The sequence below is a fragment of the Zootoca vivipara genome, chromosome 1, assembly GCF_963506605.1.
Source record: "Zootoca vivipara chromosome 1, rZooViv1.1, whole genome shotgun sequence".
Lineage (NCBI taxonomy): Eukaryota > Metazoa > Chordata > Lepidosauria > Squamata > Lacertidae > Zootoca > Zootoca vivipara.
The window spans coordinates 11515717-11532389 of NC_083276.1; the positions used below are offsets into that span (position 1 = coordinate 11515717).

The window sequence follows — 16673 nt, forward strand, 5'->3', positions numbered from 1 at the left end:
ATACTTGAGAGGGACAGATTGAGTTCCGGCACACTGTCCCACTTCACGTATATGAGACAGTAAGAGCTGTTTGACAAGGGAAGTCTCCTTTCTTGGAGGTTTCTAAGCACAGGTTGGACTAGATGGCCCTTGGGGTCTTTTCCAGCTCTACAATTCTATGATTCTACATGGATGTATGCCAAGCATGCATTTTAGGGAATGATTAAACACCCCAGCTGATCCATAGATCTTTTGGCGCCAACTTTTTCTGGGTCACAATACCAACTGCAACGGTAGGGAGCGGGTGGCGGTGTGGTCTAAACCACCAAGCCTCTTGGGCTTGCCGATCAGAAGGTCGGCGGTTCAAATCCCCATGATGGGGTGAGCTCCTGCTGCTCTGTCCCAGCTTCTGCCAATCTAGCAATTCGAAAGCACACCAGTGCAAGTAGATAAATAGGTACTGCTGCGGTGGAAAAGTAAACAGCATTAACATACGTTCTGGCTTCCGTCACGGTCTTCTGTTGCACCAGAAGCGGTTTAGTCATGCTGGCCACATGACCCGGAATGCTGTCTGTGGACAAACTCTGGCTCCCTCGGCCTGAAAAGCAAGATGAGCGCCACAAGTTGCCTTTGACTGGACTTAACCATCCATCCAGAGGTCCTTTACCTTTACTTTACCAAGTGCAACACAAAGCAGTGTGTAGAATTATTAACAGGTAGAAAGGTTTGCTTACTCAGCCAAGACAAGAGAAGATGCTTAGCAGTGTTCAAAGGTGAGAACTACACCAGCCCTATTTATGATAGTGACCCACCACAACCGATGCATGTATGGGGAACAAAAAAAACCTTAAGATGAACTGCCGGATTATTCCCGCACCCCCTTTCACTGACCTGGATCATCCTCCAGTTTTCTGGTGACGAGCCAAGGGGGCCGCATCCTGGCCGGCAGCTTGGTTTTCATAATAGATAGATAGATAGATGATGATGATAGATTAGATAGATATAGATAGATAGATAAATCCACACCGTGATCAACTCCCACCCGGAAACCAATGTCCCCACTGTGGAAGGACGTGCGGATCCAGAATTGGCATCCACAGTCACTTACGGACTCATTGTTAAAACCGTGTTTATGGAAGACAATCTTACTCGGCTACGAGTGATCGCCAAAGAAAGAAGATAGATAGATGATAGATAGATAGCATGCCAACTTGACCCCACGACCATGGGTGCCCAGCCCCTTCATGGGGAATTTTGTGGGTACCCAGAGCCCCGGCACCTATGATAGATAGATAGATAGATAGATGATAGATAGATAGATAGATAGGAGCCAACGACTACGGGCTGAGGTCCCTTCACGCTCCCCCCTCATAAAATATTTGAGGGGCTGGCCTGTTGTTGTTTAGTCGTTTAGTCGTGTCCGACTCTTCGTGACCCCATGGACCATAGCACGCCAGGCACTCCTGTCTTGCACTGCCTCCCGCAGTTTGGTCAAACTCATGTTCGTAGCTTCGAGAACACTGTCCAACCATCTTGTCCTCTGTCGTCCCCTTCTCCTAGTGCCCTCCATCTTTCCCAACATCAGGGTCTTTTCCAAGGATTCTTCTCTTCTCATGAGGTGGCCAAAGTATTGGAGCCTCAGCTTCACGATCTGTCCTTCCAGGGAGCACTCAGGGCTGATTTCCTTAAGAATGGATAGGTTTGATCTTCTAGCAGTCCATGGGACTCTCAAGAGTCTCCTCCAGCACCATAATTCAAAAGCATCAATTCTTCGACGATCAGCCTTCTTTATGGTCCAGCTCTCACTTCCATACATCACTACTGGGAAAACCATAGCTTTAACTATACGGACCTTTGTCGGCAAAGTGATGTCTCTGCTTTTTAAGATGCTGTCTAGGTTTGTCATTGCTTTTCTCCCAAGAAGCAGGCGTCTTTTAATTTCGTGACTGCTGTCACCATCTGCAGTGATCAAGGAGCCCAAGAAAGTAAAATCTCTCACTGCCTCCATTTCTTCCCCTTCTATTTGCCAGGAGGTGATGGGACCAGTGGCCATGATCTTGGTTTTTTTGATGTTGAGCTTCAGACCATATTTTGCGCTCTCCTCTTTCACCCTCATTAAAAGGTTCTTTAATTCCTCCTCGCTTTCTGCCATCAAGGTTGTGTCATCTGCATATCTGAGGTTGTTGATATTTCTTCCGGCAATCTTAATTCCGGCTTGGGATTCATCTAGTCCAGCCTTTCGCATGATGAATTCTGCATATAAGTTAAATAAGCAGGGAGACAATATACAACCTTGTCGTACTCCTTTCCCAATTTTGAACCAATCAGTTGTTCCATATCCAGTTCTAACTGTAGCTTCTTGTCCCACATAGAGATTTCTCAGGAGACAGATGAGGTGATCAGGCACTCCCATTTCTTTAAGAACTTGCCATAGTTTGCTGTGGTCGACACAGTCGAAGGCTTTTGCATAGTCAATGAAGCAGAAGTAGACGTTTTTCTGGAACTTTCTAGCTTTCTCCATAATCCAGCGCATGTTTGCTATTTGGTCTCTGGTTCCTCTGCCCTTTCGAAATCCAGCTTGCACTTCTGGGAGTTCTCGGTCCACATACTGCCTAAGCCTGCCTTGTAGAATTTTAAGCATAACCTTGCTAGCGTGTGAAATGAGCGCAATTGTGCGGTAGTTGGAGCATTCTTTGGCACTGCCCTTCTTTGGAATTGGGATGTAGACTGATCTTCTCCAATCCTCTGGCCATTGCTGAGTTTTCCAAACTTGCTGGCATATTGGGTGTAGCACCTTAACAGCATCATCTTTTAAAATTTTAAATAGTTCAGCTGGAATATCATCACTTCCACTGGCCTTGTTATTAGCAGTGCTTTCTAAGGCCCATTTGACTTCACTCTCCAAGATGTCTGGCTCAAGGTCTGGCCTATTGCCTTTCAAATAGTGTGGGAGTGCGGTAACATGTGATCGATTATGCGGGGGAGGGGCCCCAGAATAATATTTTATTCAAGTTGGCACTCCTAGAAAGCAAGAAATGGCACCACTCCTCTCCCACCCATCTTCCCGTCTGGCCGCTTAGGGCTTACCAAGAAGCAAAACCAACCCGGCCGCGTGCTCCTCCTCGCCGAGCCCGCCCCCGGGGTGCTCAGCCTCGGCTCCGCTCCGCCCGCCCTGCCGTCGCAACCAAACTCCTCACCAGCCAAGGGAGGGAGAGGGAGAGACGGGGAAGCCGCCGCCGCCACCCGCCCCAAGCCGCCGAGGGCGCACGGGCGCGCACGACGCTTGTGCCACGGAGAAGCCTCGACGGCGTCACCTGATCTAACCTGGCGGCTTCGCTGCCGGAGGAGGCAGCCCGAGAGGGAAGGGCTGGGCTGGGAGTACCGGGAGGGGTGGAGGGAAGGGAGAGAGAGAGAGAGAGAGGAGGAGGAGGAGGGTGAGGGAAGCGAAGAGCCGCCTCCTGACGTCTGGAACCTGCTGTGCAAGTGAGCGCAGGCGGCGGTGGCGGAGCCGCTCCTTGTGTCCTCCTCCCCGGGGCGAGAGAAAGGACGATCCCTCGGTGCGCGGCCATGGCAGAAGCCCAGCAGCGCCGGATCCGGAGAGGCTAGGGGAGGCTGACGGTGCGCCCTGGAGCTTGGGTCGGGCGCCCCGCACCTGGCGCAGCGCTGGAGGGCGGAGAGCCGGGGGCCGCCACGCCGGGTAAGGCTGCGCCGAGTTAGGGGAGGCGGTGGTGGTCGGGGCAGGCGGAGCTCACCCTCGGGGAAGGCGGGCAGGCCGGCGCGCAGGTCCACCCCGCAGACAGGAAACAGCTGATCGCGCTTGCGGGGCTTCGGCCTGCGGCCTCCGGCGGCTCAGGGAGCACCTGGCCGCGTTGCGATGCGCCTTGCCAACCCGGCCGGGTCACAAGGGCCTGCCTGTCTGCGGGGTTGGAGACCCGGGCATGCGGGGACTGCTCAGGAGGAGGAGGAGGAGGGAAAGGCGCGCTTCCCCTCTGCTGCAGGATCGGGGCTGGGGAGACGAGGTGGGGATGGACAGCAGACCGCTTGGAAGGTGATTATTATTAATAATTATTATTTTGAGGGGGTGGATAGAATTGCTTGGCCAGACCCTCCCTCCCCATCTTTCTGTCACACAAAAGGAGGTGGGCTTGCTGCTGCTGCTGCTGCTACTAAGGCCAGATTTTGAATGGGAGCGGGTGCAGCTATGGGGACAGACAGGGGAGGGGGAGCATCTCAGATGGGGGAGGTGTCATTGAGAGATGGCCGCTGGTGCAGCAAGTACAGAGCCCAGCCCAGGTAAGAGAAGGGAAGCCCAAGCGACGAGCTTGTGGGTGGATTGTGGCCCAATCCTCCCCCCAATGGGGTTCCCAGAGCCTTGGGGGCGGCGGCGGCGGGGGCGGGGGCGGGTCGCAGCTGTTGGTTAATGGGGGGGGGAATGTCAGTGCATCCAGCGTGGCAGGTAGGAGGTTCCCTTTATCTCTAGAGGTATATAAAAGAGCAGAAGGCCACTTTGGGTAGGGACTGGCAGCGAGGGATCAATAGAGCTGGAGGTTTTGTCTTCCTCCCCCTGGATTCTGCTGCTCCCTACCAAAATAATACACCCCACCCCCACCTTCACACCGCTCCCCAGCTTGGATTCCTGCTGCAGCCCCAGACTTCTTCCTAAACAAAGAGACGAAGGGTCCCTCCAGTCGACTTATCTATCCCCAACCCCCTGGAGGTTTGAAGGCTCCCCCCCCCAAACCCTGGAAAGAGAGACAGATTTATCCGGCTGGCTGGCAGCTTTATTGTTGCACCTTGGGTAGGGCTGGTGGCAAAGCTTCGGATCCCCCCCCCACCCCCAATCCTTTCCTTGGGTGTGGATAGCTGCTGGCAGACGCTTTGTAATGGTGGCAAGATCTGGGAAGAATTGCCTGGCTCAGCCAGTTGAACTGGCATCTGGTGGCACCAGGCAACCGAAATGCTAACCATCTTTTGGAGCTGGTTTTTCTCTCCCTCTTGCTTGTTATGTGTGCTGGCTTCTCTCGTTCTCCTTCTCATCACACCGCTTCATTTAGTAACCCCTTTCCTCTTCTCACCCCTTTCTCCTCCTCCTCCTCCTCCTCCTCATTTCTCCTCTTCTTTTTTTTAAAGCCTGCAACAAAAAGAAAAGAAAAGAAAAAAGAATCAGGGGGATTATGGTGGCCTCGATCTGTGGGCCTGGCTTGTGTGTTTTCCTTTAAATCTTCCCCTCCTGCTGGCAAAATGTCCATAATAAGCATTAGTTGTGGCAGAATCTGCTGCTAAGGGTTTAAAGCTATAGCCGCCAAATCGGAGCAAAGGAAAAATGAAAACGTTGGGGGGGGGCGGGGAGAGAGAGAGAGAATAGAGTTGCAGGCTTCAGTCGCTCTCTGACTTGTGTCTGCTTTTGTGGGCCAATGGGGGCTTTTGCCCCCAGAGTGTTTATTCCCTTCCTCCTAGCAACAGATGCCAACATGCCCCTGCAGCTCCTAGCATGCACTGGAAGAGGGAGTGGGAAAATGCATTGTCCAAAGGAGGAAAGTGTGAGGCATGGGTTTCAGCAGTTTCTGGGGAAAGGGCTATATAGCTCAGGGGCAGTGCATCTGATTGGCATGCAGAAGGACCCAGGACCCGCCCCTGGCATCTTCAGGTGAGTCTAGGAGAGACTCTGCCAGTCAATTTAGACAGTGAGTTAGATGGACCAGTGGCATAAGGCAGAAATCTTAGGTTCATACTTAGCTTTTGCATAGTGCTTCACGAATGTTAAAGCACTTAACAGCTGCATGAAAAACCCAGCAGTGCAGGGGGTTGGGCTAGATGACCCTTGGTGTCCCTTCCAACTTTACATTTCTATGAAAATGTAGTGCTAAGGCTAACCTTGCATCAGTGCAAGCATTTGTCCTTGTGCAACAGGATGGCCCCCTTCTCTCTCTCTCTCTCTCCTGTGTGCCCCGTAAATTTACTCTGGTGGTTCCCTGTGGTTTTGCAACAGTGTGGGGTGTGAAAGTCCTGTTCTGCAGGTGCAATAATTTAGTTCACTTCAGCCCTTGATAGGTAGTGTCTTGCAAATCCACCTAACAGGAGAGGATGTTAGCAGATAGATCCAGCATCTCACAGCAATAGCTGGATAGCCTACAAACAAGAGTACTTATTCAAAAGTGTACTTATTTCAGTCATCAAACATTGCATGGTATGCAGATGGAGGCATGGGAGGGGAGCTGCTTTGAATTAAGTGAGGTGCAAAGGGAACAAATTTACAAGTGAAATCTTCCATGCAAGAGATCCTTCCTCTGTCAGCTCAGTGGTGAGGCAGCCTTTTCCCTTGATATGTTAAATTTCCTGTCCCACCTCTTACAGGGGGGATTTATAAAAACTAGGAAGTTGGAACATAATAGGCTTGACACTTATTTCCCTGCCCCCACTTTCACAGCAGCCTACACACAGAACCATCTATTTATTACCTTTTAAAATAAGCATCACCCATCAATTGCTTTGGACGTCTTGCACATAAAATATATTTTTTGCTTTTCCCTGACCCATAAGATTGGACCAGATGTCTGTCTTTCATCTCTGCTTTTATGATACTTTAAAAATTGCTTTTGTACGTACTTAGAGGTTTTGAATATTCCGCAGTTTATAAGTGCTTTGAAATAAACAAATGGGGTTTATTTTAAGCCTTGAACTCTGCATCCCAAGTTGCTCAGGACAGCACACAGGGTCTCTCTTTCCCCCAGCCATAGGATCTGAAGGCACCACGAGGATCATCTAGTCCAGGCATCCCCAAACTGGGGCCCTCCAGATGTTTTGGCCTACAACTCCCATGATCCCTAGCTAACAGGACTAGTGGTCAGAGATGATGGGAATTGTAGTCCAAAACATCTGGAGAGCCGAAGTTTGGGGATGCCTGATCTAGTCCAAACTCCTGCGACGAAGGAATCTTTTGCCCAACATGGAAATTAAGAGTCTCATGCTCTACCAATTGAGCCATCATTTATAAGCTGGAACATTGGAAGCTGCTCTGGGGTTTCAGACAGAGACCATTCCTACCTGGAGATGCCAGGGATCAAACCTTTAACCTTCCGCATGCAAAGCAGATGCTCAACCACTGAGCCACGGCCTTTCCCCAGGTCACAGGTTAGGTTAAGAGCTAGTGACAACTCCAGGTCACCTAATGAACTCCATGACTTGAGTGAGAGTTTGAGCCCACCTCCCTCCAGTCAGTCCAATATTGGACTGTAGATATTGGACTGTAGATATTGGACTACAACTCCCATTACCCCTACCTGTTGGCTGTGCTGGCTGGGGCTGATAGGACTTGCAGCCCAACAACAACACCTGGAGATCACAGGTGCTCCAGCCTTGCTCTAACCACAGGTGTGGAGATAAGGGGTGGGAAGAGTGCTGAATTCCTGTGTGTCAAGTCTGCTGTTAAAGGTGTAGGATCAGGTTATAGGTCAAAACTTGAAATGTCTCTCTGTACAGTGGTACCTCTGGTTAAGAACTTAATTCGTTCCAGAGGTCTGTTCTTAACCTGAAACTGTTCTTAACCTGAAGCACCACTTTAGCTAATGGGGCCTCCTGCTGCTGCCGGGCCGCCGGAGCACAATTTCTGTTCTCATCCTGAAGCAAAGTTCTTAACCTGATGTACTATTTCTGGGTTAGCGGAGTCTAACCTGAAGCGTTTGTAACCTGAGGTACCACTGTACTGCGGTCTTCCCTACAACATGAGGTGGGCCTTCCAGGCGAGGCACAGGTGGTATCCAGGAAGGAAGGCACTCAACTCTAATGTATCCCAGGGACTTCTTGACATAGCCTGGCTTGTTTTGTATGACCTGCTCTGCCTGTTTCCGTGTGTGGATGTTGTGCCCGGAATTCTGTGAGGATTCTGTGCTTTCCTGCCTCCTTTCTCCTTTTGTATTGAGCTTCTTGAATGCTTTGTGCATGTAAACCCTCCTAGCACTGCTTTTTAAAAAGTCTGTAAGGCAGAGGTTTTCAACCTTTTTGAGTCCATGGCTCCCTTGACTAACTACAGGGGTACCTCGGGTCACAGACGCTTTAGGTTACAGACTCCGCTAACCCAGAAGTAGTACCTCGGGTTAAGAACTTTGCTTCAGGATGAGAACAGAAATTGTGTGGCGGCAGTGGGATGCCCTATTAGATAAAGTGGTACCTCAGGTTAAGAACAGTTTCAGGTTAAGAACAGACCTCCAGAATCAATTAAGTTCTTAACCCGAGGTTGTTGTTGTTTAGTCATTTAGTTGTGTCCGACTCTTCGTGACCCCATGGACCATAGCACGCCAGGCACTCCTGTCTTGCACTGCCTCCCGCAGTTTGGTCAAACTCATCTTCATAGCTTCGAGAACACTGTCCAACCATCTCGTCCTCTGTCGTCCCCTTTTCCTAGTGCCCTCATTCTTTCCCAACATCAGGGTCTTTTCCAGGGTGTCTTCTCTTCTCATGAGGTGGTCAAAGTATTGGAGCCTCAGCTTCAGGATCTGTCCTTCCAGTGAGCACTCAGGGCTGATTTCCTTCAGAATGGATAGGTTTGATCTTCTAGCAGTCCATGGGACTCTCAAGAGTCTCCTCCTGCACCATAATTCAAAAGCATCCATTCTTCGGCGATCAGCCTTCTTTATGGTCCAGCTCTCACTTCCATACATCACTACTGGGAAAACCATAGCTTTAACTATAGGGACCTTTGTAGGCAAGGTGAGGTTGCAACCCGAGGTACCACTGTACATTTTTTCTGTGGTATCCCTGCGGGGCTCAGGAGCCCAGTTATGTCACTCCTTGCCTGCGGAGTCAGCAGCCCCTTGCCCCTTTTTGAACACCCTCCCTTGGGGAGTGTTCCCTCAGCCTCCTCTCCTCTCCCCTTGGGAGTCCTCTGGGCAGCCGCTGCTGCTGCGGCCCTGGTCTCTGAGCTGCTCCCCCTTCCCCAAAGAGGTGGCTCCTCACGCTGCCCCACAGGGGCCTGGGAAGGCCCCATTTGCCTGAGGAGCTTGTAGCCAGGGCCGATGCAACAAACAGCTGTGCAAGCCTTTGGGAGGCAGAGATGCAAGAGGGCATCAGAGGAGGGAGGGAGGGAAGGAAAGAGGGACAGAGACCAGTGTTTAGGGAAGCTTTTAATGTTTAATAGACTATTGTATTTTAATATTCTGTTGGAAGCCGCCCAGAGTGGCTGGGGAAACCCAGCCAGATGGGTGGGGTATAAATAATAAATTATTATTATTAGTGTTGCCAAGGCACTCCAGGGTTGAAAACCACTGCTATAAGGTGTTCGAGACCTGAGAGCCAGTGTGGTATAGTGGTTAAGAGCGGTAGACTCGTAATCTGGTGAACCGGGTTCGCGTCTCCGCTCCTCTACATGCAGCTGCTGGGTGACCTCAGGCTAGTCACACTTCTCTGAAGTCTCTCAGCCCCACCCACCTCACAGAGTGTTTGTTGTGGGGGAGGAGGGGAAAGGAGATTGTTAGCCGCTTTGAGACTCCTTCGGGTAGTGATAAAGCGGGATATCAAATCCAAAATCCAAACTATTCTGAGCTCAAGTGCTTTAAGTGAGATTCTAGGCTTGATCTCTGGTTGTCCTTGTCTCATATTGAACTTCCTGGGCTTTGAGATTGTCATCAGAAGCCCTTCTTCATGTGTCACCTCTGAGGATGGTGATGAAAGACGGGGCCATTTCTGCCCACCACTGATACTCTCCTTGGAGAGGCCCTCCTGGTGCCAACTTTGCCTTGTTTCAGTGCCAGGCAAAGTCTCTTTTTGTTTTCCTCGGCAATTGGACATCACCAGTGAGTGGCTATTTTTGTTCTGTCTTTTTAATATGCTTTTTATTCTTGCTTTTCAGTATTAATAATAATAATAATAATAATATATTATTTATATCCATCTGGCTGGGTTTTCCCAGGCACTCTGGGCGGCTTCCAACAGAAAAATAAAACACAGTGATCTATTAAACATTAAAAGCCTCCCTAAACAGGGCTGCCTTCAGATGTCTTCTAAAAGTCTGGTAGTTGTTTGTCTCTTTGACATCTGATGGGAGGGCATTCCACAAGGCGGGCGTCACCACCGAGAAGGCCCTCTGCCTTGTTCCCTGCAACTTGGCTTCTCGCAATGCGGGAACCGCCAGAAGGCCCTCGGTGCTGGACCTCAGTGTCCGGGCAGAACGATGGAGGTGGATACGCTCCTTCAGGTATACTGGACCGAGGCCATTTAGGGCTTTAAAGGTCAGCACCAACACTTTGAACTGTGCTCGGAAACGTACTGGGAGGAAACGTTCAGGACTTTTTGTTGTGGGAAGTGGTTTATAAATTCAGCAAACCTAACCAAACCTTTGCTTGTCTTCCTGGTTGGCTTTTGGCGGATATTTTCTCCATTTCCCTTTTAAAATAACTTTATGAACTACCAGTTGGGAGGCTCCCTGGCTCAGTGGTAGAATACTTGCTTTGCACACAGAAAGTCCCAGGTTCATTCTCGAGCATTTCCAGGTTGGGAACCCCCCTGGTCTGAAACCCTGGAGAGCTGGTCTTGGTCAGCAAAAAACGGGGCTGGGGAACATCTGGACTGCCAAATGTTGCCAAACTACAGCTCCAAAGTTCTGCACACCTGCACTTGGGGGACCAGAGGTGGGCAAAGGGTGAATCAGGATCTGTACTGTTGGTGCATCTCTGGGTGATTTTGAAGCAGATCTGCAGGGATTTCTGACTCCCAGTTATTTAACAATGGCAATATCAGAATATCTAACCAGGAGCGGGTTTTGGTGACTGTGAGCTCGGTTCAGTTTTGGTACCCAGAACAAATTCCTGGGCTAAGGATGCTTTAATCCTAAATGCATGATGACTGCAGCCAGAGTTCTTGTAGCAAGAAAATGGAAAGGTGAAATACTCCCGACAATTACAGACTGGCAGATATTGAAGATAGAGTACAGTACCTACAACTGGCAAAATTGACAGGTTCGGTGCGAGGATTAGGGAAACAGAAAGTATCAAGAGAGTGGACTATTTATAAAGAATATATAAATCTTTATTATACAAACAACTCCAAACTGGCAGAACTGGAATGATATTTGTAAAGGAAAAATAAAGGAAGTAATTAAGGGAAGGGGGAAAAGAAGAAGATAACCTGTGGAAAAAGGAATGTTAGACGAAATCAGGTATAATGAAAAGGATTGGAAGTACTATGGGTATAATTTGGATTTAACCTTCCGGTCTTGTTTTAGTTTTTCCTTGTTCTTTTTGTGTGTGTATGAGTTTAATTGTGTATGTAATTCTTTTTATATGCATTCATGTACTTTTATGTACTTTTAAATAACTTTCAATAAAGAATATTTAAAAAAAAACCTAAATGCATGCTGTTTACTCCTGACTCCAGTTGATAGATATTGCTTTTTTACTTTGCGTATTAGTAAAAAGCAAAGTAGATTTTGAAATCTGCCCTCATATGCTGTAGCTGTGGTTAAAGGAATTAGTGGTCATGCTTTTTGTGGAATTAGTGGTCATGCTTTTTGTGGAATTAGTGGTCATGCTTTTTTGCTCTGAACAGTTGACATGGTTTGTTTGCCTTTTTCGGTCCACATTTTTTTCTGGAACATTTTTTCTCTCTCTCTCTCATCTAGGATGGTGAAAAGTTGAAGTGCCAAACACCAAAATGAGTGTGACATCATGGTTTCTGGTGAGCAGTGCAGGCATCCGCCACCGGCTCCCTCGGGAGATGATATTTGTCGGCAGAGAAGACTGTGAGCTGATGCTCCAGGTAAGTGATTATGCCTTCGTTCTCATAATTAGCACAACTTGGGTTTCATCTCTGAAAAAGAGCAAGGACACACACACACACTCTCATGCATTTAGAACACTTGTAGTACACACTTTTCAACAGTTACGGAGATCTCGGGAAATGTAGTTTCTTAAGGGTGCCGACTTTACTGTTGAAGTAGTGTGAGTGCTTCAAATATGGATTTTTCTTGAGACTCCAAATGCAATAGTAGAACTTAGCATGTGCCCCCAAACCGAAAACGTTATGGGTCTATGTACAGAGCGTATCTGAGTGCTCAAAATTTGGTGGTATTCATAGTTGCTCAACTTCTATGCAGACAAAGACTTTTAGCATAGTGACACTAGTGATTTGGAGCTAGCTTGGCACCTACAATCCTTGTATTTTATCACCTGCTGAAAATGTTTTTTTTTTCATTTCTTTGAGAGTTTTTAAAGAATTGATCCAGGAGTGGTTGTTTGCTCTGTATTTTTTAATTTTATTTAACTTTTTTTATTTTGATGGTTTTGTTGTATAACACCGCAATATATACATATAGCTATACAGTGGTGCCTCGCTAGACAAAATTAATTTGTTCCACGGGTCTTTTCTTATAGCGAAAAATTCGTCTAGCGAATCCCATAGGAATGCATTGATTTTTTTTTGGATTTTTTTTTGCGCATAGGAACGCATTAATTGAATTTCAATGCATTCCTATGGGAAACCACGATTCGCTAGACAAATTTTTCGTAAAACGCATTCGTCTAGCGAGGCAACCTCCGCTAGAAAAAACCTTTCGTTAAGCGAAAATTTCGTTAAGCAGGGCATTCGTTAAGCGAGGCACCACTGTATATATATATATACACTGGTACATACATATATACATATACATGTGTGTGTGTGTTTATGTGTGTGTGTGTGTGAGAGAGAGAGAGAGCACGAGAGCTGGAGGTTTATAAATTTTCTTGCAAAATAAATAATTAAACATTATCCCCGTATTGCAGCAGGGGATAAATAAGACTGATTGACTAGGAACCTGCCTGAGGTGCCTTAGTAAAACTCATGAGTTAGATTAGCGAAAGGTAGATTAGGATTTACGGGTAGATTGGAAGTAGATCGGCAAAGATTTGTGACTCGATGGTTCAACAGTGGTAGCAAAATATCTTCCCCCGGTTCTTTTAATGAATATTTCAGTTCTGTATTTGTTTAAATCACTGGTTCTTTATCCTTTTTCGTACCCCGCCCCTGGGCTCTTCTTGGAGGAAAGGTGATTCATAAATACAATAAATAGTGAATTAGCATAAATTATGCTGAGCACCAGGAAGAACCAACTAGATCAGGCCAATGGCATTTTGTGGCTAGCATCCAATTCTCACGTGGCCAACCAGCTGCCTATATGGGAAGCTCAAAATGAAGGAAGCTGCGGGGAAGGCAGAGAGTGTTATCAGACATGGGCTTTTGTGCAGCAGGGGCTGGGGCTGGCCGATACCTGGTTTTCAGCATCGCGATATAGGTAAAGGTAAAGGGACCCCTGACCATTAGGTCCAGTCGTGACCGACTCTGGGGTTGCACGCTCATTTCGCATTATTGGCCGAGGGAGCTGGCGTATAGCTTCCAGGTCATGGGGCCAGCATGGCAAAGCCGCTTCTGGCAAACCAGAGCAGCACACGGAAACGCCGTTTACCTTCCCACTGTAGCGGTTCCTATTTATCTACTTGCATTTTGACGTGCTTTCGAACTGCTAGGTTGGCAGGAGCTGGGACCAAGCAACGGGAGCTCACCCCATCACAGGGATTCGAACCGCCAACCTTCTGATCAGCAAGCCCTAGGCTCGCGATATATCACCAGCTAAACACCGCTGTATACTTACCCTTGGGGTGCCTTCTAATTATTTTTCCCAGTGATCAAAACTGCTAGGAAGAAAACCTTGGGGGAAACCTTGTGTGAATCAGCAGTGAAAACAGTACAGAAATTGTGATTTCTGACATGATGTGGTGGTTTGAGTGTTGCACTTGGAATTGGGGGGGGGCAGCAGCAGCCAAGTTCAAATCCCCTCTCAGATGCTCAACTTATTATGCGATGTTGGGCTGCTTGCTGTCATTCAGCGTAATGTACCCCATAGGTTTGTTAGGGTAAATTCTGTGTGTGTGTGTTTTGGAAGACGGGACAGTATAAGAAAGAATGGATTAACACCATTCATTCAGTTGATTCAGCACTTCTTCATTCACCGTTATAACTGTTCCATTCAGCCCAAGCAAGCACCCCAACCTGCATGTGTAGCTTTTAAAAGAAAGCATTTGCAAGTGGGTGCTCAGCATCCTTCTTCAGCACACATTCTGTACTTAACCCTTGTTTGCTTTGATTTCACCCATGAATTTAGATAGGTCGCTGGGGGCAACATGGAGCTTGGAGAAGGTGGTAGTCTAGAAGCTTGGGTATTTAAATACATTTTGCTAGTGGGGGTGGGGGGGGGGGAGAAGCTTAATCTTTCAGGAAACCTTCTGTGCCTACTTTACGGCTTGGAAATACTTAAAATATTTGTGAGGATTAAGAAGCATGTATTGCTGGATTTCAGGTTGTGATTAGAATATTTAGCGGAAAACTGAGCATGCATTTACTCTTTTCCTGTGGGAGGGGAGTTAAGTTAGGTGCTTAGTGCCTGTTGCAGGCTGAATTCTTGCCACCCTTTGTGTGCCAGAAATGCAGTGGGGCGTCTGCTTTGAGTGTTGTATTTAGATCTGGAAATGCTCCCAGACTTGCAGAGATCCCACATGTCCACTCAGTGCTCCGGGCTTGTATGCTTGCGCCAAAAGATCAAGTCATGGGTGCCGAAAATTCTGTGGAGGGGATAGGCAGGTCTCCCTCGAATTGTCTGTAGGTGCTGTAGGCGGCAACCCTAAATAGGCTTACTAGGGAGCAAGCCTCATTGAAACCAATGGATTGGAGCTGTGTGTCTTGCATTTATTAGAGATCCAGTTAACAAGAGTATAATGATGCCCAAAATGTGTGTGTGGAGATGTTTGTACGCTGCAAGAGGAATTGAAGGTTAGATGCATGTTAGAAGCTGCTTAACAAATGGGTTGTTTTATGTCCTGCTTCTGTTTTTGTGTTTTTGTTTTGCAAATTTGTTTTAATGGCTATTTGGATTTTGAAATTGGGGAGCTGCCTTGGAGATTTTGCTGCTGTTCAAAAGGCAGGATAGGAGTATTTTGATGCAGAAGTTAAGTATTCGGGTAAGGACTTTATACTGTGTCCATCTAGCTTAGTATTGTCTGCACTGACTGGCAGCGGCTCTCCAGGGTTTCAGGCAAGGAATATTTCCCAGCCCTACCTGGCGATGCCAGGGATTGACCCTGACACCTTTTGCATAGAATCATAGAATGCTAAGTAGAAGCTCTTCCTCCTGAGCTGTGGCCTCTTCGCCCAGAAGCTAGAAGAGGAAGTATAAAACCATTAAGTCCAAAGATTAAATACCCAAATGCACTAGGGTGCTTTGATGCCACCTGTGCTGCAACTGACAGGTATAGGAGCATCCCAGGATCATTGGTTAGGGCATCAGACTGGAAGACCAGGGTTCAAATCCCCCACTTGGCCATGGTGCTCGCTGAGTGACCTGCAGGGCAGTCACTGCCTCTCAGCCTAACCAACCTTGCAGGGTTGTTGTGGGGGATTAAATGAGGAGGTGGAAGGGGAACCATGTGAACCGCCTTGAGCTCCTTGGAGTAAAAGGTGGGTTAGAAATGACATGACATGAAAAAATAAATAAAATTGCCCCCAAAGCCCTTATCCTATCCGTGAGCCATGACTGATGGAAAAGGAGCGATATAAGTGGGACTTTTTGCAGTGGGCCACCTGTTGACTGATAGAGAAATATGTCTGCATATATGTATATTTTTTGAGCATGAGGGAACTGCCCCCCCTTTTAATCCAGAAAAACGACCTGTGCCATTATACTAAAAAAAATTATTATTTTATTTCAAATTATTACCTGTCATTCTCGCTCTGATGTCTCAAGGCAGGTTGCAGCAATTTGAGACGCTACATCCACCTCCTTGCTTTGCTTCCTTGTTCATGTTTGGAATAGCACATGCAATGCAATTAATTGCCCTATGAAATATAGATAGCTTACCCTTTAAGCAGTAGATTTGGAGGGGACGCAATTCATCAAATGCCACATCCATTTCTAAATGACTGCATCGCCTTCTTGAGAAGCCGCAGCTGGCTTGAAATGATAGCTTTGTATTTGGATTTATATATTTTGTTAAGTGTTAGTGCTCTTAACAAAATATAGGCCTAACCAGGTCTAACTCAGAAGTAAGTCCCCAGTTAAAGGACCGTGGAGCATGTGAAAGACATCTATCTCCCTGTGACCTTTGAGAACCAGGACGCAATCCTGCAACAATCCTGGCCTGGAGGGGCAAATAGTATTTCCTGGTGTAAGGCAGCTCCTTCCGTTTCTATGAATTGCACAAGAAACCAAGGCTACGAGTCAGTGTAAAATCATATTTGTTCACGTCGGCACATTCTCCTCAGCTTCTCCTCCAGGAAACATCGTAGGGTTTTGACACTCACTGTCCGTAATGCACACTTTCTGCCTTCAAGGTGTAGTTTTTTCAGCTGATAGTAGCTTCCTTTCAATGGTGGAGATAACTCACGACAATTACAGAAGGGTGTAAAAGGAAGAGGTAGAGAAAGAGGACAGAGGGACGCTTCTCTCCCTCTCTCGTAATTCTACAGCTCGCAGCCGTCCGGTGAAACTGGCTGCCGGGAGGTTCCGGACAGATAAGGAACGGCTTCTTCACACAGCGCATAGTTAAACTGTGTCTTTTGCTACCACCGTAGGCACCAACTTGAACAAAATAGGCAGCCCTTCACCCCTTTTTGAACACCCTCCCTTGGGAGACCTCTGGGCAGCCGCTGCTGCCGCCCCTGGTCTCTGAGCTGACCTC

General features: G+C 47.7%; 1 protein-coding gene across 3 annotated transcripts in view; it reads left to right on the forward strand.

Annotated features, from left to right (window-relative positions):
* The first annotated feature begins 3381 nt into the window (after positions 1 to 3381).
* Positions 3382 to 16673, forward strand: part of CEP170B (centrosomal protein 170B) — an 85734-nt gene continuing 72442 nt past the window's right edge. For 2 of the 3 annotated variants that reach the window (XM_035104935.2, XM_035104954.2), the window contains exons 1-2: positions 3382 to 3676; positions 11591 to 11727. In XM_035104935.2, coding sequence (XP_034960826.2) covers positions 11623 to 11727 — 105 coding nt within the window. In that variant the 5' untranslated portion in view covers positions 3382 to 3676; positions 11591 to 11622. Of the gene's footprint in view, positions 3677 to 3734; positions 4028 to 11590; positions 11728 to 16673 lie in introns of those variants that run through there. The other variant, XM_060271576.1, reaches the window with a different exon arrangement.